At 54.0% G+C, this 21,297-nt stretch overlaps 1 protein-coding gene across 1 annotated transcript; it reads left to right on the forward strand.

Moving 5' to 3' along the window:
* The first annotated feature begins 638 nt into the window (after window positions 1–638).
* On the forward strand, window positions 639–11,033 carry LMX1A (LIM homeobox transcription factor 1 alpha). Its single transcript, XM_044439403.1, has 6 exons — window positions 639–828; window positions 6,333–6,502; window positions 7,904–7,981; window positions 8,649–8,718; window positions 9,377–9,547; window positions 10,773–11,033. Exons 1-6 carry the CDS (start codon window positions 654–656, stop codon window positions 10,931–10,933), a joined length of 825 nt encoding a protein of 274 aa, XP_044295338.1. The 5' UTR covers window positions 639–653; the 3' UTR covers window positions 10,934–11,033.
* The last annotated feature ends 10,264 nt before the right edge of the window (window positions 11,034–21,297 follow it).

Genomic DNA, 21,297 nt, shown 5'->3' on the forward strand with positions numbered 1-21,297 from the left:
CCGGTGACGCGGGGCTCCCCCGGTCTCGCCTCCTTCGGGTCCCCCAGCCCCTCACCAGCCACCAAAGGCTTGGGAATCCAGCTGGCATCACCCAGACGATGGCTGGCGCGGCACGTTCCTCCGCGACTCGCTCGCTTCCCGCGCGCTGGCTGTGTGCCTCCACGCGGATGCAGAGGAGCGTCCGGCCGGCCCTGTGCCTCCCCTGCCTGCAGTGCGAGGTAGTGGAGAAACCTGCTCCTTAACTGTACGAACTGTTTCTTAGCTGGCTGGGCCAGGCTGCCTCGCCCAGATCTGCCCGAGGAACCCAGCCCTCCGCCCGCTCCAAGCCCTGGACAGCCAGCGTGGCGCAGAGCCAGACGGAGCGGGATAAACGCTCCCTCTTGCGCTCTGCCGGGGCGATTCTGGGGCTTCCCTCCCAGGAAACACGGCGCCCTTTCCACCTGCTTCGGCCCGCACAAGGCGGTCGTCGCGGCGCCGCGCAGGTGAGAGCAGAGGGAGGCGCAGCGCGGGCCCCGCCGGCCCCTGCTGAGCCGGAGGGCCGGCGCGGCTTGGGCGCGGACGTGACGCCGCGGCGGCGGCGGGTCTTGTGCGGCAGGCTCTTCGCGGCGAAGTGCGGCACCTGCCTGGCGGCCATCGCGCCCAGCGAGCTCGTCATGCGGGCCCAGGAGAGCGTGTACCACGTGGGCTGCTTCTGCTGCTGCGTCTGCGAGAGGCCGCTCCGGAAGGGAGACGAGTTCGTCCTGAAGGGGGGCCAGCCGCTGTGCAGGAGCGACTTCGAGCGCGCGCGCGAGGTGCCCAGCCCGGCCAGCTCGGCCGCCTCCGACTCCGGTAAGCGGCACCGGCGGGCGGGCGGGCGGATCCGGCAGGGCCCCGCTGCCCTCCTGGCCTTTCCTCCGGAGCGGTTTCTGTTTCTAGTCCGATGACAGGAAGCCTCATCGGACTGCAGAAATCTGCATTATGCATTACGAGTTTGAAAGCATGTCTCCCCAGGAGTGTAAGGGAGGTAGCCACACTTAAAAAGCAATGAAAGGAACGGCATAGAACAACCATTGCTTAAAGAAATAAAAAATCTGTATCTGATTAAAATAACTCTGTGACTGCTTCATCCATCAATCATCTCGACCATGTCAGGAAGGTGTTCCAACTTCGGGCTAGCTTTTGCAGTGGAAAACGGGCTGCGTCACTTCAGCCTGCAGGACTGGCACGGTGGAATGCTCCTCCAAAAACAGAAAAAGAAACAAAGAGGAAAATAAAGGAAAATAAAAGCATCTCTGTTCATAGAAAAGTAGCGCACGGGAAGAAAAGCCCGTTGATTCTGCACAACTCAGGAGTAGCCAGTCCTTTGCAAAATCTACAGGTTGGATTCATGAAACTCTTAGCTGATTTGAGCCAGTTGCACATTTCTCTGTTCTTTCTCAAATTCACCCTCAGTCTTTGGTTGGGGTCGCAGGGTCAAGAAATGGTCAGGGGCTGCGTGTCCCCTTGAAGAGCAAGAACTCTTGACCCAAAGAACACGGGAGGCGAGCCCCTTACCCTGGAGAGGTCGGAGGCAGCAGAGCCAATCTGACTGGCGAGCGAGCACCGCAGGGCCGGAGGCTTCTGGTCTGGGCGGCTTTGAGGAATCAGGCTCAGGGGTCCGACTCCCAGGGCTTCCAGCCAGGGGGCTCAGGCTTAAGGGGCTTCTGGCTTTCAGCTTTCGTGCCGGGGCCAGCACCTCTGCAGCTCGCCGCTCTGACCTGCCTGACTTGGCTGGCCGCGCCCCTTTGCGCCGGTGCCCCCGCTGAGGTCCGTGGGGTGCAAGAGCGACGACAGGAAGGGCGGAGAACACGCCGTGCAGCCAAGGCTGGCTGGCTGGCTTCCGTCCGTCCATCCGTCCATCCGCCCTCGCTTTTACCAGCTGCAGGTGGAAGAGCGGGGACGCAGAGCGAGAAAGGAAATGAGGGGGCAGAGAGTGCGGGAAGAGCCGACTGCCTGCCTCTCGCTGTCAGGCGTTGCAGCACCATTCCGCTTGGGCCGGGCCGATTTTGAGCAGCGGGGCATCTGAAGGTGCTGCGGAGCAAATCGCCTTAGAACAAAATGGTCTGGAGCTGAACCGACGGAGTGCTGCCATCTGCTGGTGGCGTGTGGCGGTCCCAGCAAAGTGGAGCAGCGGGTCGTTCTGCCGAGGCAGAAGGAGCAGCACTGCAGCTGAGCGGGGAAGAGGCCACGGCTGCCTGTCCTTCCACCTGTCCCACAGCTTCCTCTCTGCAGCTCAGCTGCACATTTCTTCCTTTCGTTGGTTTATTAGATTTATATCCCACCTTTCTTCTTAAAAAGAACTCAGAGCAGCTTACATCCTTCTCCTCCTGCTGCTCTCAGTCTTATCCGCACAACCACCACCCTGCGAGGTAGGTGGGTTGGGCTGAGAGTCCGTGAGTGGCCCAGAGTCACCCCGCAGCTGGCTCCAGGGCTGAGCGGGGACCAGAACCCGGATCGCCTGCGGTCCCCTGCGCTTAGCCACGCCGCCGCGCTGGCTCTCTTGCGCCGCTTCCTTTCTGTGGACTTCCATCCACAGCAACAGTCCTTGAACAAAGCTCTCCCAGGCGGGGAGATTGGCCAGCTGCCCCAAGCCTGCCCTTCTGCACAGAGTGTGCTGAGCTCTGCCTGTCCCGGCTCCCTGGCCCATGTGCCTGCGCCTGAGCCTGCTGGGTGTGGGGGCTCCCTCCGTGGCACACGCTCGGCTGGCAGATGCTGCAGGCGGCCGACGGACGGCTCTGGCGCTGCTGTCCTTGCTCCACGGAGGCCCACTGGTCGAGGCCCAAGTTTCGGACTGAGAACCCCAAATAATTCTTGTTTCCAGAGATTATACTTCAGAGGTTTGAAAACTCGCGATTCCCCACATATCGCCTAGTGCATAGTACCCACTCATGTTTCCCTTGCTTGGAAACGTTTCGATGTGCCCGGTGGAATTTACTCAGAGGTGAGTTTCTGAAAAAGATGGGCTGCTGCGTTCTCCGGGCAGGTCGTGGTAATGCCGTTCCAGCCCCACCGTGTCCCTCCCACTGCCCTCCCGCCCCTGCGGGGTAAACCCCAGAACCTCATGGCATCGCCCTCATTCATTCTGAGAGCGTGTTTGTCCGAGTGGCAGAAGACTTTTCGAGGCAATGCGAAGAAGGAGCCGCCTGTGCCCATAAAGAGAATCTGCCAGCCGCCATGACAGCCCATCTCCTTCACTGGGGTGTGAGACAAGGGCTTATGCGTGGCCCTTTACAAGCAAGGCGCCCACTGCAAACTTAGGGCGACCGGATGAGAAAAAGAGGAGAAGTAGCCGAGTCGGGGAAGCGAAGCCCCATGCTGCCCGCAATCTGCAGCGCCCTCCCTTCAGACTCCCTCCCCTGAGCCCCAGTGACCAAGCCTAAGCAAACAGGCGCTTGTGAAAGCGGAGCTCCCTTTCCAATTAACTTGGGACTAACATTTCTCCTTCCCCTAATTCCCTCCGACCAAAGAATTTCTCCATCTTCCTCCACGAAGCCAATTCTTCATCGTTTTCTCCCGTTGAGCCTTGGGGTTGCCCAGAGGTCACTGCAGACAATATGCGCCACCTGTAGTCCTTTCCCATGTGACATCGGGAGGAGTCTTAAAGATTAATTAATTCCTACCCTGCTCATGGAAGGCTTGAAAAGCAGAGTTAATTAAAAGCTCTGCCACATTAAAGCAGAATCAACTTTCCTTCACTGGGAGAGACGTGGTGAGCAGGTGTCGGGAGGGGGGGCACCGTGCCACGTCCCTTTCATGAGGGGGCTCCCTCCGCCACCTCCTCCTCCGCAGCAGGCGTCCCCTCCGCCATGTCGAAGCTTTTCCCATTTCAGTCTTCGATATAATCAGATATGGGAAATATTTCATCACTCTGGTTTTCTGCGCAAGAGAAACAGGCACTCCTGGCAGGAGCAACATGCCATTTAAGGGCAAAAACAGGATCAGGGAAATGTTTGAGGGCTCCAGGCAGAAATCTGGTAATAGGGTAGGGAAGGGACAAAACCAGGCCAAGCTGGGGTGAGTTCTGGAGAGCCACGAGGGCCCGGCTGCCTTGCCCTGAGGCACCGAGGTGGATTCCATGCGGCTGAATGCGTGGGCTTCCCCCTGAGAACAACTCTGGCCACCTCCCCAAAGAAAGCGTTCACAAGGCAGTGCTTTGCCAGGCCCCGGGGCTTACAAGGGTCGCTGAGCCATAGCGCATCCCCCAACACACACACACCCACACCCACACCCACACCCACACACACACAGTTTGTCTTTTGAGATTCCTAATCTGGGTTGGACTTCCCATTTCAATCCTTGGTTCTTCTGGAAGAGGTCTCTTGTTTTCCCTCTTTTGCTCTTCCCTCTTCCTCCTCCCTCTTCCCTCCCCTTCCCTCCCCTTTTCCCTTGCCTTGCCGTCCTCACGGTTCTCTTGCCTCTCCATGACTCTCGTCCGCTCTTTTCGCTCCAGGGATTGCCTTTTTGGCATTCTTCCCTAGTCAAGTCTCTGGTTTCCATCCACAGTTCTGGCTCATGGTCATTTTAGTTGAGCAGTGCAGATCTGTTTTTTAAGTGGCCTTTAAATTCCTTAGGCAGGAATTTAGGTTGTATTTTGGCATAGTACTTCTTTTGGTGATCTCTTTTAGCTTCACTCTGAATTTAGAAGTCAAGAGTTTATGGCTTACTGCTGCAATCCGCTCCCAGTCTTGGCTTGGCAGCAAGAATGCCGCTTGTCCACCTATTCCGTAAATTATACAGCCTCTTAGATTTCCGTACTGGCCATCTGAGGCCCACGCATACCGTCACTTGAAGTATGCATTCAAAGGCACAGTTTGGCAGCACAAAATTCTACCAGACGTTCTCCTGCTTCGTTTCTTACCTCCAGGCCAAATTTTCCTACCTTTGCTTCCTGCTTTTGCACCACTGTCCCCTTGTCTTGGTGTGTTATCAATTTTATTTATTTATTAAAACATTTCTATGCCGCCCCACACAACATAACGCAACATAAAGTACAATAAAATACAAAAATAACAATATAAAATTAACAATATAAAATAAATAACAATATAAAAGAATTCGCCGTGGCCAGACAAATAAGCAAATATTGTTAACAATTAAAATGACGCTTAAATAAAAAGCTGTTCAATTTCCCTTGAACAGCTGCATAAAAGCTTTCAATTTCTTTTTCAGCATCTGTTGCTGGAGCCTAGACTTGAATGGGGGTTCTGTCGATAGGTTTTCCATACATTCTGACCGATAGCATTCGGTCAAATTTTGCCCTATAGGTCCTTCCTGCCTCCTGCCTTAGTATCAGAGCCGCACCATCTCTTCTGATTTTCTCATTTCTGGAGACTTTGTATTTGTCTGATGGAAAACGTCCCATTCTGGCCCACTGTATTTCACGGGCACCAAGTTGTGCCATTTTTAACTGTTCCACTGCCTGCTTTACGGTTTCCAGTGTGCCTTGATTCATACCTCTCAGGTCGCAGGTGTTGCGCAGCATCAGACCTTGCCTCCGCCCCGGCCTTCCTTCCGGCTTTGATCCAGTTGCGTCCTGAGCAGCAGCGCTGTTCCTACCTGCCCTTGGCCCTTCCCCAGCAGCCCGTTGAGCGCCTTCCCACCCGGAGCCTCGTCTTCCGGTGCTGCCTCTTGTTTCATTTTGGATCGTTTCGGCACGGGGTTTCCTAGGGAAGAAGATCTGGGATGACCTACCTTTGCCTCCTTCCACACAGTGCTCTCAGGGTCAGCTTGAGCATCGCTGCCGTTGCCTGTGAAAGGCTAGTGTCACCTTCACCTGCTGCCGCTGCCTGGGAGCTGCCCCTCAGCTGTTCCCCTGGCCCCATCACACTCAGAGAGCGCCGTGCTCTCCTTTTGATGCGACCGTCACCCGCAAAGACAGTGGGTGCCTCCTAGTGTTTCAGCTTTGACTGTTCCAGCTGGGGTGACCCTGTGAGGAGACCAGCCGAGCGAGAGGGTCTGGCCTCCATCACTCTCAGCTTTCCCTCCCCCCCCCCTCAGACCTGCTCCCCACGTTAAGTTGTGCATCCGAGAGGGGAAACCCAGACCTAGTTTTGCACGTACACATGTGTCTGGGGCGCGGCAAATCGGGACTGGCTCTGATTGGTGGACCGTAACAGTCTATTAAGAACAGACTAGGTTCTGTGAGAGAAGCCAGGCAGAACAGAAACCGGAGGACCTGCCTCTGCGAAACGATTTTCTGGCCCCATTTGTGTGAATTGTGTGGGTGGAGGGAATTCAGCATAGCACCTTTGGGTATGAAACTTTTACTTACATTTTAAGCAAAGACACTCCTGGGATGGATCCCATATTTTAAGGTAGAAGTGATGATGAGGAGAGCCTACGTAAAACGGGAGAAGGTCCTGGGAGAATTTCGGAGGAGACCAAGGAGCACAAGCGACCGAAACGACCCCGGACAATCCTGACGACGCAGCAACGCCGGGCGTTCAAGGCATCGTTTGAAGTTTCTTCAAAGCCATGCAGGAAGGTACAGATCAACAGTCAGACGATAAGGGAATTATATTAGAATTAGAATTATGTGTTATAATTAGAATTGCTGGAAGTGCCTGGTTTAGAGCAGCAAGGATTTAATTGTGATCATACAGGGAGTTATTTTCATAATTCATTGCTATTGTGATCTGAAAACAATACACACACACACATATATGGGTTTGCACTAATTTGCACCTATCAAGAGGAATGAAGCTACCACTCATGTACCAGGGTTTCCCAGATGCTTAACCATAGTCCTAAACCAACACAAATAGAAATATTAAAAGCAGTGTAATAAAGGCACAGGTGATAAGCTTTCCAGAGGTGAGAAAAGGTAGCACAAAGTCCAGGAAATCCTCAGTGTGGTTAACATTTAGAGTCAAGGCAGGTATTCTGGAGAAGGAAGCTTCCTTCAAACATGGAAGACTTGGCCAGAGGAGGAGGGAAAAGACCCACTGGGGACCACGAGCTTGCGCAGCCTGAGAAGCACGAAACAGTCCGAGGGGCAGGTCACTGGCAAGATGAAGGCCGTTTTAAAGATCCCGAGAGAAAGACAGTGGCTAAGGAGGCAGCTGGGCCACCGGATGCTAATGGAAATCCCAGAGTGCTGAGCGGGCGGCAGAGCAGCTGGAGGAGTTCTTTTTGTCAGTCTCCGCAGCAGAGGATCAAGTCCTCCAGCTTCTGTATTCTGGAAGGGAGACCCAGGAATTGGGGCCGATAGCAGTGACAAAAGATGGAATTCTCAACCTTATTGACAACCTAAAAGTCAGCAAGGCACCTGGTCCAGGTGGTATCCATCCTAGATTTCTCAAAGAACCTTTTTACAGAAATATTGAATAACTTCCTAAAATCAGCCCTTGAACCAGAGGATAGGGGTTCAAGGGCCAGTGAAACACCAATTTTTTAGAAAGGGATCTGAGGGGACCTGAGAAATTACAGGCCAGTTCACTTAACATCTGTTCTGAGTAAACTGCTTGAAAGCATTACTGAAGACAGAACCAGCAACCACATAGAGGGACAAGTCCTGCTGAGAAAGAAGCATGGCTTCCGCAAGGGGAAGTCCTGGCTCGCTAATCTATTGGGGTTCTTTGAAATTTGAATGCTGAAATTCCAAAGTATTGAATTTTTAATATTATGTTATTTATGTTATATTTTACATTGTAAGCTGTTCTGAGGCTTTTTTGTGACTAGGATGGCATATAAATATTTTAAATAAATAAATAATAAAATAAATATTTCTGAATTGTATGAGAAACTGAAGAATAACGTACAAATTTTGAGCTTTTATGGCAATATTAAATTTTATTTCAGTAATGCAAAGCCTATGTCATCAGGATTTTGCTGATAATTTTGTTTCTTATTAAAGTAATTATGTCTGTTCTAACATTTTGCAAAGGTAAGAGAAACACTGGCTGCTGAGACAGGGCTGAGCGTCCGAGTTGTACAGGTCTGGTTCCAGAATCAAAGAGCTAAGGTAACAACCTTTCTCATTAAATCACATAACTATATTCTTCAAATTCTACTTTGAATTCTGTTTCCCTTCAACATGATGCTCATATTAGTGCATTTCCTAAACATGGAGGCTCCCTTCCTAAACCACCAAAAGTCATTCCCCTGCGCAAGATCGTGTTGGCGTGATCGAGGCAGAGGCGCAAGAAGTCCTTGCTGTCTCCAGTGCCACAAAATAGTTCTAAAGTAGGCGGTAGCCCTTGTGCTGCCTGGTTTGGTCCAGGATATTCCCCACTGTTGCTCAAGTCACCTGTTCATGTACTTTATTGCCACGAGCTTCTCGGAAACCCCAGCAGCTGGGAAGGGCCAAGGGAGCGACCCTACACATGGTGCTGGCCATCTCCATATTTCATGGATCAATCAGGGTCTAGTGGCAGGAAACTCTTCTACTCCGTAATGAGGTGCAGCTTCAGACAGAGCAAAGGTAAGACACCTGGCAAGAGGCTGGGTAGCACAGGGAAAGCGGCTTCTTAAAATACAGCAAAGCAGAAATCAGATTTCAAAGGGTAACGATGCAGTATATTTCATCAGTGTCAGATGCAGAAATAGACACCCCGTGATCACCATTAGCAATGCAGCCAGCAAGGAACAGGGTTGGCGCCTTCTAACCTTTCCTCCCGGTTTGGCCACAGATGAAGAAACTGGCCCGACGGCAGCAGCAGCAGCAGCAGGATCAGCAGAGCGCGCGGAGGCTCCCGTCCGGTAAGGCCTGCCGTCAGCCTCCTCCTGTTACCGAGGCTCTCTCTCGTTCGCAGCTTGGTCGCAGCAGCGTCCTCACCTGAGGTGCTGAAGCGGGAGCTGGGTCCTTTTCCCTGGCAGGCGCCCGGAGTTGTTAAGCCGGAGGACTGAATGCAGTCCTCGCTTGCCTCCTTTTGAATTCCGGGTCACAAGTCCAATGACAGGAAAAGTTGGGTTTCATCTACCTTTCATTGCACCACGAGGCAGAAGGTGGGCAGGAGGAAAGTGGGGACACACCAGGGCAAGATCAGTGGCTGCTGGCCAGTGGGACTCGCTCTTCGGCCGTTTTTCTGCATCACGTGGCCCTCTTCCTTCTTGTCCTTGGGAGCCAAGCTTGCCCTGGGGATGCTTGAGGAGCCGTTTCTTGGCTTGACGGAGCTGCAACAAGATCTGAGGTCCATGACGCTTGGCTGTGGACGTCGGACCTGCCAGCTGCCCTGTCTGACCCCAGAGGGCCCAAAGCATGTAGGAACAGGTGGGCCTTCCCACCTTGAACTTGCAGGTAGGGGAGATAGGAGAGCTGAGGATCCCTGGTGCTGGATGCATGAGGTTGGAGGGCGTTGGGAGAGAAGGCAGAGAAGATCTCGCGAGCTCACCTCTTTGGCTCTCCCGTGTCTTCCAGCTCAAACAAACGCCGCCGGCAGCACCGGGCTTGACGGGATCATGACCCCCTACGCCCCGTTGCAGCCACCCCAACAAATGCTGGCCATTGATCAGAGTGTCTGCGGCCCAGAGCACTTCCAGCGAGGCCTCACACCACCGCAGATGCCGGGGGACTACCTGCACCCCTATGGTAGGAACGGGGGGGGGGGCAGGGTCTGCATGTGGCAGACTCCGAGGCGGCCAACACAGAGTCGGGGTTTCCCCTGCCTTTCCCTAAAAGTGCCTGTGTGGCCCATTCAGTGACTTGACTGGGCCGCAAGGGACCCCTTAAAGCAGGAGTGGGCAATTAATTTCCCTTTGGGGCCACATGAGAAACTTTGACAGTTGTTAAGGGCCAGACCAATACACTGACAGCTCTGCTCAATATATGTCTCTATAAAAACAGTAAATGAAACATTGCAATGATACAATGAAAATGTGGAGCACAGAACAACACTATTTAATGAATATTCACAAAAACATTAACATTACATGAAAAGCAATAAATTCAATTCAATTTAGCAGATCCTTCAAAATAAAAGGAGTGCAGTTGTATGGCTTGCATCTATATTACGACAATATATATTTGCATTGACTTTTAATTTGCCAGTGACCTCATGCGGGCCAGTCGGGGTCAGCCATCGGGCCGGATGTGGCCCATGGGCCGTACGATGCCCAGGTCTGCCTTAAAGGATGCCAAGAGCCCATGATGGGAACATCTTTTCTCCAAGCAGAGGAATTTTCAGAGCTCTTCCAAGGCGATGATTATACTGGGACTGGGAGACCAGGCTTAAGTGAACGGGGTATGGGATTTTAAAAATAAATGGTGTTTTCCTTATTTCCCTGATTCATAGAATTATAGGAGGGTAGAGTTGGAAGGGGCCAAAAGGCCTTTGGGTCCAACCGCCTGCTGTTGCAGGACACCAGTTTACGCCATCCCATGCAGGTGACTGTCCAGATGCTTTTTGGATGTCTCCAGCGAGGGAGAGCCCACAACTTCTCCAGGCTATCAGTTCCATGGCCGTACTGCTCCAAGAATGAGGATGTCCTTCCGGGTGTCTAGTCTAAATCTGGTTTCTTTTAAATCTGTTATTCCCTGTCCTGTGCTCTGGAATGAGCAAGCAGAGATCTTGTCCTTCCTCTTTGTGATAGCCTTCCAGGAACTGACAGAGTACCAGACTGTATGTGAATCCATATCCATTTTGGACCTCGAAAATGCTGGGTGGCAGAACTGAGAAGGGGGCGCTCCTGCGCAAAGCGCACTGAAGGGCATGGGAGGGGGCACGGGCACCGCTGCGTCCACTCATTTCAGCAGCCCTGCATGTGGGTGTTTCCCCTGGGATGCGCCTCAGTTTATTTCTTTCTCTGTCCTGAAGGTTCTGAGCCCCTTTTCTGCGAGCTGAGCAGCGACGAGGCCTCGCTCAGCAACCCAGGCGATTGCTTCCTAGCGATGGTGGAATCTGGACCCTTCCAGTCACGGATGGAAAACCCGATTGACCATCTGTACTCCATGCAGAGCTCCTACTTCGCTTCTTGAGTCATCTGTGGCCCAGAGCAGACCCAGCATGGGACTCGTTTCCAGCTTCCAGTGGAACATGATGGTTCAGTTCACTGGGCATCATCGTATAGAACAAGGAACTGACGGTTATTTTAAGTGTTTGGAAACGGCGAGCTTCGTTTCCCATTTGGAAAATCTAGTGGAAACCAGACACATTTGTGAAGAATGTTTCAAAACTCTGTTTGCTAACCAATGTTTAGTACAAATTTCAGTTTAAATTTTGAACTTGTCCAGGAAGAAAACCATGAAACAGTTTTTCTTGTGTTTGTTTAAAATTCTCTAATGCAAGTTGCAAAAAGTAGTACTTTTGGTTTAGGGTAGATCCGCAATAAATATTCCTATCCTTAAGTTTTTGGGTTGAACTAGCAATTGGGGTGAGTTGGAAATACTTACCGTTGTCCGATGTGCCCTGTTTTGCAATCCGTTCTGGCACCATGGTTTCACATGGCTGCTGCTGCTGCTGCTGCTGCTGCTGCTGGGATGCATTTCCCCCTTTGGTTGCCATTTCTCTCTCTCCCCTCCATTTGCCACAGCTGTGAATGCACCCATTAGGAATCACATCCGGTACGGGATGGCATCAGACTATTAGGAAGCCAAGTAGGTTTGACTGCTGGGGGCCAGAGAGAGTTGCAGCAGTTTAAACAAATAAGTGAGCATTTCTGCAAGAACAAACAAGTGAGAATGGAAGGCTGCTGAAAATGTTTGACTGACTGATAGATGCTGCTGAAAGTCTCTGTAAAAGAAAACAAGCAGGTATAGGAGACTGGAAACTCATTAGCTCTCCCACTTTAACATGTGAAATACTGGCAAGACACAAGAATGTTTGTGTAGCGGGCCATGTGGCTGAGTGAACACGCGTGCAGGTGAGCTGTGCATCCCGTGTTGTATCAGGGGTGTTCCTGATGACAGAAAAGTACTGTACACTGCAAAAAAAACCCCTTTATTTTCTGTGTGAACCCTATTTAAGCAATTGTTCAATGCACTTAAATTATGGAATGGAAAACACAACTTTTAAAAATAAAATACCACGTTTGGTTTGCAAAGACTGCAGAGCAGGGAGGGGAAGCCATCTCGCCTGGAGACACGTCTGCGCTCCCGTTTCCCCATTCATTGCAAATGGAAAGCCGTGCCTGGAAGTGCCGGGGGGTCCCTGTGCACGCGAAGCAGCCCCGCTGAAATCAGGCTGCTCCTCTGACTGCAACGGAGCCGGGGCGGCCCCGCGGTGGCTCCGTGGGGAAGGATGGCTGGCAAGACCCTGTCGGCTCCGTCGGGGAAGCGGAGTTGGCCTGATGTTCTTGGAGCAAACGGGCCGGAAGGCCGTGCTCTTCCAGGCCACGGGAGAGCAGGCGTCGGCAGTTCTCGCCGGGCTGCGGGGCGGGAACGCTGTGCAGATTGCACGAGCTGCTGCGGCAGTGAAAGAGTCGCGGGGCCGCACCTGATGCTGGACCACTAGGAGCTGGAAGAGTCGATTCCCCCCAGCCAGCAGAACCTCGGTTATTTCTAGCGGCTGTGCGAGTGAAACAGCGGACGGGTGGAGTTGCAAAAGCCCAGCGTACTGTGGGAATCCAGCAAGAACCCTTCATGCCTGCAGGCCGCATTCTGCCGCTGCTAGAGGAGAGGCCTCCAGCGAATGCCGCGGCCTGTGGCCGTACGAAGATGTTCCTCTGGGCAGCAGCCGAGCTCGCTCTCTTGCTTTGCGTTGTAGGACCTGCTTGTGCAACCAAGCAGCGCCGGTCTCTCTTGCACTCTGACCCAGCCAATCCGCATCCGACCCAAAGCCCCAGAACACCTGCCCATGCAGGGAGTCTGGGGAGCAGCCCGCAGGTTCCTCGCCCGCTGCCTTTTCCCTCTGGCACCACGGCAGGCGAAGAAGGGCTGAGAACGGCCACATCCCGAGGAGGCGGACTGACCGTGCCCCCCTCCGCACCATGGGCTGCAGAGTCGTTCTGTCGCCCAGTGCCTCCACCGCCTGGCACTCCGCGATTGGCAGAAGCTTGAAGCTGGAGACGGGCCTTTCGGGCTCGAGGGCAGGCCAGGAGCAAGCCCGCTGCTTGTGTGCATGTGCTTTTCCCCCAGGCAAACTGCCTTTGCAGACGTGTGGGTCGTTTCAAAATCTGCTTGACCCAAATTGGCCACAGGATGAAAGAGGAACTGAAGTCTTTCTTGGACTATTTCAGCAATTCAGAGGTGTGTCCAAAGAAAGTACCTCATATTCTCGAAGAGCCACCCGTATAAATGGCTAAATAATCTAGATTGCCAGTGGAATTCATAAAGAAGGGTGGCGTGTGCTGTCGTGTTCGGAAGCTCCCGGGACCAGGCAGGTAGTCAACGGAGATGAGCAAGAAAGGCAGAGCAGCACAGGGCCTGCGGGGCATTCGAGGGGCAGCGGCTCCCACCTCGGGCCCATCAGAGCAAGCGGAGGCCGAACACGGGTGCGCACAACCACGGATGTCAGCGGCCAGCTCTTGCGCGACGGCCCGTTGCTCGGAAAATGGGTTTCTTCCACGGATCTGGTCTGTCACATGTGAGCTTTACCGACCAGGCGACTGGGGACCCTTGCACAGGAGGAGCTGATCGTGTGGCGCCCCGTGTGTGGCTTTGCCTGCACAGGACGGCGTCCGGAGCACCTGCCTTCCCCACCAGGTTCCTCTGCGCGGGGCCAGTGCGGGCCAGGCGGGGGTCTCCCAACCACTCTGGGCCTGCCCCAGGCGGCCTTCCGGGCTTTTCCTTCTTGGAAACGGGACCCTCCTCGTCAGTCAGCTGCAGAGCCCCCAGTGGGGCCGTCAGGAATGAATGGTCAGCGATGCTTCTGGGGGAGCATCAAGGCCCCCCCTTTCCGTGGCTGGCCGGAGAAGGGTGCCCTGGCCACTTGCAAGGCTCTGGTAATTCTTCTGCGCTTGCAGGGCCGGGAGAGCCGGGCCCCTCATGGCGCGCGAGGGCAGGGATGACTGAACCTGAAGGCACACTTGGTTCCGGAAGAAAGCTTCCCTCTTCGCAGCTGCACCGTCCGCGGAACCTCGCGGAAACAATGTGAAACTTTTGTCAGGGTAAAACCGTATTTGCATGGGGACTTTGCTCCTTGCCGCCTTCCTCAGACCATGGTGCTTCTGTTCCTTTGGAAAAATGCATTCTCTTTAAGGCCTCTGCCGAGGTTCGTGCAAGCACAGTCTCCTCATCCCTATTATAGTTTGTGTTGTATATTAATATTATGCTCTTTATTCATAAATTATGTAAAGAAAAAATGTTGAATGGAAACTAACTGTAATGATTTGGGCTGTGTTAGATTATACCCTGAATGTAATAGAATGTGGGGAGATGTTGGAACTGACACATGGATGGAAATGCGATTATGAGATTAAATGGGCGAAAAGATCAACCGACCAAGTGCCTGATGCTTTGCTGGAGTTCCCTGGAGCGCTGGTGTGGAAGGCCGGCCAGGGGTGTGAAGCTCACACAAGCCAGGGATTCTCCGCATGGGTTTGGTGCCAACTGGCACATGCTCTCAGTTCCATCAGAGCACAAAGGACCATGGGAGGGGAGGGGAGGGGAACGCTGCTCTGGATTGAGCTAGGATGAGCCCCCAGCTGCTCTCGGCTGCCCTGCCGCACAAACGCCCTTGGCTTGGGGCAGGACTTAGCCTCTCGGGGTCCGTCTGTTGCCACCTCTTCCCACTTGACCCGGCTCCGTGGGCACACGGAGTGGCAGGTGAGCTTCTGGCAGGGGAGCCCTCTGAGCCTCTTCCTCTCCAGGCTGAAGAGACCCGGCACCCTCAGCCGCTCCCGCACTGCAAACCAGCCACCCTCCTAGTGGCCCCTCGCTGCACCAACACCGACCTTAGGATTCAGTCACCCTCGAGATGCACGAGGGTCCCATTCTGCCTGATCGTTCACAAACGGAAGCAGAGCAGCTCAGGGCAGCTCCACCTTCACACTAGAGGTTTTTCCCATCACAGGTAGCTGAGCGAGCGGGCCACACCTGCCCACCTGCTGAGCGGAGGCATTTCGGTACCTGCGCAGCACCAGCCTCTCCTGGATCCGGCGTCTGGTTGCCTCATAATCTTCTGGTTCATATGAAGTACCTTCTGCAGCAGTTTCATAACCCCAACCAGACCCGGCATCTAGTGTATACTCTGCTGCCCAAGAGTGAGAAGCAGCTGTAAGTGGGTCCTATGCACGGCTCTGACTCTCAGCCTTCCAGTGCCAGATGCAAGCAGCATTTCCGGCTGCTTGGCCCAGAGCTGCTTGGCCCTGTGCCTCCAACACGTTCCATGGCCGCAGTCGCTCTTCGGCCTTTCTGCTCTGCCGTTCTCCGAGGCCTCTCTGGAAAGCCCGTCTCCATTTCAGGCCTGCTCAGAGCGCACAATAAATCCCCAGTCCCCCCGGCCGGCCCTGATGTGGGCGGCTCGGCCAGCCCCTAATGCTGAGTTGGAAGGAGTCTCCTTTTCCAGATCATTGAGCAGCAGCACCTATGGGAAGGGAGAGAATATTTCCAGGGAAGCAACGCGCCTTCCGCATGTTCTATGTGAAACCGAGAGCAGGTCCCTTGCACAGTCGCCCCACAGCAGGAGTGAGACGCTTGGCAAATCTGGCAGTGCCTTCTGGGATCCCCCGAGTTTGCTGCCACCGTTCTGCATGCTGCCTGCAGCTGTGGGTAGAGGAAGTCTCTCTGCAGAGACCTGGGCATTGCTCGGCTACCGAGGAAAAGGGAGGAGAGAGGGAGGCATCTGGCCTTCCTGACCCAGTGGCAACCTGGAAAAACAAAGCCCCCATTCTTCCCAGGAGCCCCTGAGAGTCAACAGGAGATCGGCAGAGATTACCTTTCAGGTAGAGATGCTGACTAGATGCTCCCGATAGGAAGGAGCAAGCTTGCTCTGCCGATATGCTAATGAAGCTGCTTCCCCGGAAGAGGCGGTGGAGCCTCTTGCCAAGCAGTCAAAGGGAATGAATTGGAAAGCAGACCCCGCTGGAGGAGCGGCATCAGGACAGCCAGGAACACCTGGAGGGAGGAATGGCAGGAAGGAAGGCTGCCTCCCACGTGCCCGTAGGTCGGGCGGATCTGGCTGCTCGCGGGTGCTCTACCCGCGGGCCAGCAGACCAGCAGAGCGTGAAAGTTAGCAAATTACACATGATTCCAGCCCGAATCTTTTGCTTCAATTCACAGAGGTGGCTCTATTTGTCCTTTACAGGAAAACAGAGTCCCAGGGCACCTCGAATTCCAACTGAGTTTTTGTGAACAACCTCCAGGTGCTGGGCCTGTCGAAGGCGCCAGCGGACTCAGGGCCGCCTCTGTGGGAAGCCTCCACTGCGAAGTTCAAAACCTTAGACACAGATTCCACATGCCGTGCTGCCAGGAGCTCTTCAGGTTTCCTGTGACTTCAGATTTCTGCTCTACCCAGATACTTTTACCTACTTTTGCCGCATAAAGGACAGTCGAAGATGGAAAGCCGGGTCCATCCTGCAGAAACGGTGTCGTCTGAGTCACTTGGGCATCCTTGTCAGGACATAGTTGGTAGTCACTCCGGTGGACTGAAGCTTTGCACATGATAGTCTGAAGCTTGTGAATGGGGCAGATCTTCCAAGATGGCTTGGTGACGTGTTACGAACAAGAGTGAAGTTCTGCATGCGAATTCAAAGCGAGCAAATCACCGGGTCCATTGAAAAGTTCTTGGGGAGGCCAGGAGTGAAGACACTGAATGTTCAGCCACCACATGCATGTTCCCAGGACTTGCCTCTCTGCCAGAGGGTCAGACAGTGGTCATGTGACGCCAGTTTTGTGAAAGGGATTCAGGTGGCCTATTAGGGCTGACCTCTGTTCTAAGTAAAGTGGCAGGAAATATTAAAGATTATGACGCATCCAGAAAGAAGGAGGACCAGCTTGGCTTCTGCAAAAACAACTTGCCTCATTACTCTCATCCAGTTCTTCGAATTGCCAGCAGCGATGTGGCCTGGGCGTCTGACCTGCCAGATCTATTTATGTGGACCTTTTGACAGAGTCCCCACACCAACAATTCCTGAGCAAAGTATCATCAGTCACGGAATAAGAAAATATGGATGGATCAGGATCCGAGGCAGAAGGAGGGTCCCTGGTCGTGCGACTTCCTTCCTTCTGCAAGCCTTCGGCTCTCTCTGCTTGGCTTGCTCTCTGAAACTGGGCCAAGAGCGAGAGGAAGCCGGCGAATGTTGGAGGGACAGCTCTGGTTCCACCGGGTTTTGTCCCAGCCCCAGTGGCCAGTAGGAGAAAGTCGTGCTGGGTGGCTTCTGCCCCACAGCCTGCGAGTTTCAAATCTCCCCGGAGCTGCCGCTCCGGCGTACATGTCCCCGGCTCCCCATTCAAGGCCGTTGCCAGGGAATGCAGCCGGGGTGGGCTGGGGGAGGCCCTGCTGTGCCGGACGCAGCAGGGCCCTGCTTCGGCTGAGGGCACGTGGGCTGGTCCTCTTCTCCGCGGCTCCACTGGCTTGTCCGTCTTCCTGCTGCCACTGCCGCAGCCATGCATTTCTCATAAAACGTGCGCCGCGCCATTCCCGGTGCAAGGCATCGCCACTGGCTTCCTGCCCCACTGAGCCGGTCCAGAAGGCCGTCAAGAAAATCGCATGCCAGGACTGGCCGGGGGACCTCCTTCCCTGCCCACTTCCCCCTCTGCCTCAACCTGCAGCTTGTGAGGGGACGGTGCCTTGTTCCCGTGTGCCCGGGCTGCACCCAGGGAAGCTCCGAGCCGCACAGAGCCAGCAGCGCCGTGCGCAGGCTCGTCTGTCCTGGGGAGGATGGCCTGGGTCACGTGCCAAGCAGGCCCCCGCGGCGTATTGGAGCCAGGCCAGGAGGGGCTGCAGCGGGTGGCGGCCCCGGTTTCGGGCACAGCTGGTCTGGTCGCGGGATGCAAGCCCGGGGGGCAGGGGTTGTGCAAAGGGTGAGGACTCCGCACCCGAGGGCTGCTTGACCCTCGCACGGCTCTCTCCAGCCCGGACCACTTGGCAAACCAAAGCCGAGCGGTGGCTAGTCAAACCGTGCCCAGCGCACACGCGCCCAACCTCAGCTTAAACATGCCTGTGCGCACCATTTTGATTGTGTGAAGTGCGTTTAGCCAGGTGGACACCAGACTCTGGAGGGTTCCTATGGCGTACAGCTGTTTTTCTCCTCTGCATGTTACATCATAATGCAGTATAATACTCTGTGCTTTTGTATGGCCCCTTGGACCATTTTTATTGGAAAGACAACTGACAAGCCCAAATTTGTACAAATAATATAATAATGTAATAAATTTATATATAATAAAATGTTACTTATAGCTCCACTGGACTAGATATTTTTCGTTAACCTTCTTCAGGATCCTCCGTCCTAGTCTTCCACCACTCTGAGAAATTGCCATCAATCAAGTACCTATCCCTTACTTCAGAATGCTTTTTAAATGCAAACAAGCTTATTAAAGAAGATGGAGCTATCACTTAATTAATTGCTCCTGCTGCTTCACATCTGCTTCTTCAGGTTGCCCTTCTGGAGCGCCGCTCCGTCCGGTCCCTCTAACCCCAGGCCGGTTCTCGCACACAAGCGCATGTTCAGTGCGAGGCCTGATTGATGTGGAAAGGGTGCCGGCCCACAGGCTGTGCCCGGGCGCACGGGGTGCTTTCCAGGAGCGCCCTTGCTCACCTGCAGAGGGCGCGAGGCTTTTAATTGCGCTGTTCCAACCTGGGTGCACGATGCATGAATGACTCTGATCCTGATCACACGCGCGGCTTGATGAGGGAGCCGAGGTGAGTTTTCCTGTCGGTAATAATCTGTACATGACTTTTAAACACCACTGGCCTTCTGCATCCGTGCGCAGATTAATGGATTTCACTGATGGCTTCGACTGCTGAGCGGACAGTTACAGTTGACCGTGACAATACCTCAGGATCTGGGCCGCCCTTTCCCAAGTCCAGCTCTGCAGAGGCCTGGCCCAGATGCAGCAGCAAGGCAGAATTTCCTGTTGAGACCCAGATGCCACCGCCTCGCATTTCCCATCCTCCTTTCACCTTCACTTGCACACAAGCCGGAGAGTTGGAACGAGTCATTCTTTTCCATGGGGTCCACACGAGGGGCACTGCGCGAGTTGCTGGCCTGCGCTCTGATGCTGGAGCGGGCGCCTCGTTTGTTGGAAGCAATCGGCTTGATGGGAAACAAGAATGAGGGAATGGCCCCAGCAGCTTGGGGTGCGGGAACTTGTGGGCCACTCCGCTGCCCAGCATCCCCCTCCCTGCTAAATCCACCTGGACAAGGCTGCTTTGAGAAGGGGATGCAAGGGGGCTTTCTACTCACGGTTGTGTGAATGTAAGAAGCAGCCTCCGAGCGAATGAGAACTGTATTAGCAGGGTGAAGTTGAGCAATGACAAGCTCTTTCTCTCTCACACACACACCAGATACAAACGCACGCTTACCTTCCTCTCTCAGGAGAGTTCACAACCCTAAATGCCGACAATGCACAAGCAAAGTTCCCAGAAGGGCTCCCAAGGCCCAGTGTGTGTTTAGACTGGGATTCGGAGTCGAGTTTCAGCCGCGGCCACCTCAGCCGAGCAGCTGTCCGACTCTGTGCTCCAGGCCAAGCTCGCTCCGATAGCATCGCCCGGACACAGAGGGAGCTTTGTCCACGCACAGGGATCCCGTTTCTTGGGAAAAGGTCAGAGTGCAGAACGGCAAGAACAAAGCAATGGGAAAGTAACGGCCACACGAGAAGCGGGTGGCTTGAAATTCCAGAGGGCCCTTTTGTCACTTGTCCTTAAGGCGCTTGCATCTTGCCCCGTGCCCTAAGCACCGCTCCAGAGACCCCTTTCTGGGTGGCTCTGCCTGCAGTTGGGTGAGGCAGAAGGCGAGGAAGCTCCAGCCTCCTCTCACAGTTCTTGATAGCGTTCGTTCTGCTTAACTCGATGATATAGAGCGGGCCCCAACTGAATTAAGGGATTTGCTTTAAAGGATGATAGCCCAACAATTACAACAATGAAGGTAAGGTGTGAGATACGGTAAAAGCGACATGAAATGCCATTCCTCCCTCTCGGAAGAACAGCCCGCTGCACGTGGGGCAAACCAGCTCCACACTGGGGAAGCCCAGATACTTGTAGGGTGAACAGCTTCATGAGTTTGGGGGGTTAATGTTTAACATAGCTCGTTGTTTGTTTTGCTTGCTAAATATAAACATATCAAAATATATTTAAAAATCTAAATATAAGTGGGCAAGCTTGGAATATAGAGGAATATGGGAGAACCTCCTGGAGAAACTCAGTTTGTTGTGCCAAAGAGCAAGAAAAAATGGCCCATCGAAGCCAGATCCTCTGTCATCTTTCATCAGCGGGTGGGCAGCTGTTTGAAAACACAGAGCATTCTTGACTGCTCAGGTGAGCACAGGTGCACTGGATTGTTCCCCCCCCACACACACAAAATCATCCACCTGCTGGAAAAGACTGACAGCTACACCGGCAGACAGGTGTGCTTTTATGTCGCCCAGACCAGCATTTCCAATGCATGCTATTAGTCAAAGGTGTGTTTGTGTCATGAATGTGTGTGCAAAATTCCTGGTGCACAATGCAGAATTCAGCTCCCTGGTTCTGTTTTCTCAGGGGAAAAGTCTTTGGCAGGGCCAAATCCAGCTCCTATTCTTATTCAAAGCAGGGCAGCCAAATTGAGATGCATGTCCTGGCTACCAGTCCTCGTGGCTAGCCACTGCCCCCAGGATCAGCGGGCACAAACCTCGATACACCAGCCACGTGTGGCTCCCCAGAGTCTAAAAGTCACCCGTGCGCTTATTTCTCTGATTCCTGCCCCTTATTTTCTGCTCTCCCTGTGGGGGACACGGTGCCAGGGAGTGGCTGCGGCAGGAGGCCCCCGCACCACACCGCCAGTGCCCCTCTTGCTCGCCTCGATGCGCTTAAAAATATTGGATTTTATTGAGCAGCTTCTGGAAAGCTTTGCTATGATCCTTGGAGTTAAAAAAGAGTGGAGCGCCTTTGAAGTGAGCTACCTGAGCGCAACCTGTGACCTCAGGCAGACGGGAGACAAGCCCGCCTTTCACCTGCCCAGCGGCCCGACCGGAGCGGCCTTGCGTGCCACCGATATGAGGCTGAGATGAAAGATGTCCTCTCTGCTCGGCTCTCTCTGGGCGATTGCGCAGGATTTGGCTCCGAACAATTCCTCCCTGTCTGCCTCGAGCAGGTGACTCTCCTGCCCTGGCACTGGACGGGGAATGCCGCGCATAGCCGAAGTGCCTCGCCAGGAATGCGGCGCCTCCCTCCGGCAACACGCCGGTTCGTGCCTCGCATTGTTCTGTGGCGCAGAAGGGAAGAGAGCTGGGCGCTCGCTGGAGGAAGTGGCGGTTCTGGATGG

This window comes from Varanus komodoensis, unplaced genomic scaffold (genome assembly GCF_004798865.1).
Source record: "Varanus komodoensis strain SLA01 unplaced genomic scaffold, ASM479886v1 scaffold34_3, whole genome shotgun sequence".
Lineage (NCBI taxonomy): Eukaryota > Metazoa > Chordata > Lepidosauria > Squamata > Varanidae > Varanus > Varanus komodoensis.

Coding starts and splice junctions, on each gene's coding strand:
- LMX1A (XM_044439403.1), top strand. CDS start 654: ATGCGGGCCCAGGAGAGCGTGTACCACGTGGGCTGCTTCTGCTGCTGC. Junction 8,719..9,376: donor CGCGCGGAGGCTCCCGTCCG/GTAAGGCCTGCC, acceptor CGTGTCTTCCAG/CTCAAACAAACGCCGCCGGC. Junction 9,548..10,772: donor GGACTACCTGCACCCCTATG/GTAGGAACGGGG, acceptor TCTGTCCTGAAG/GTTCTGAGCCCCTTTTCTGC.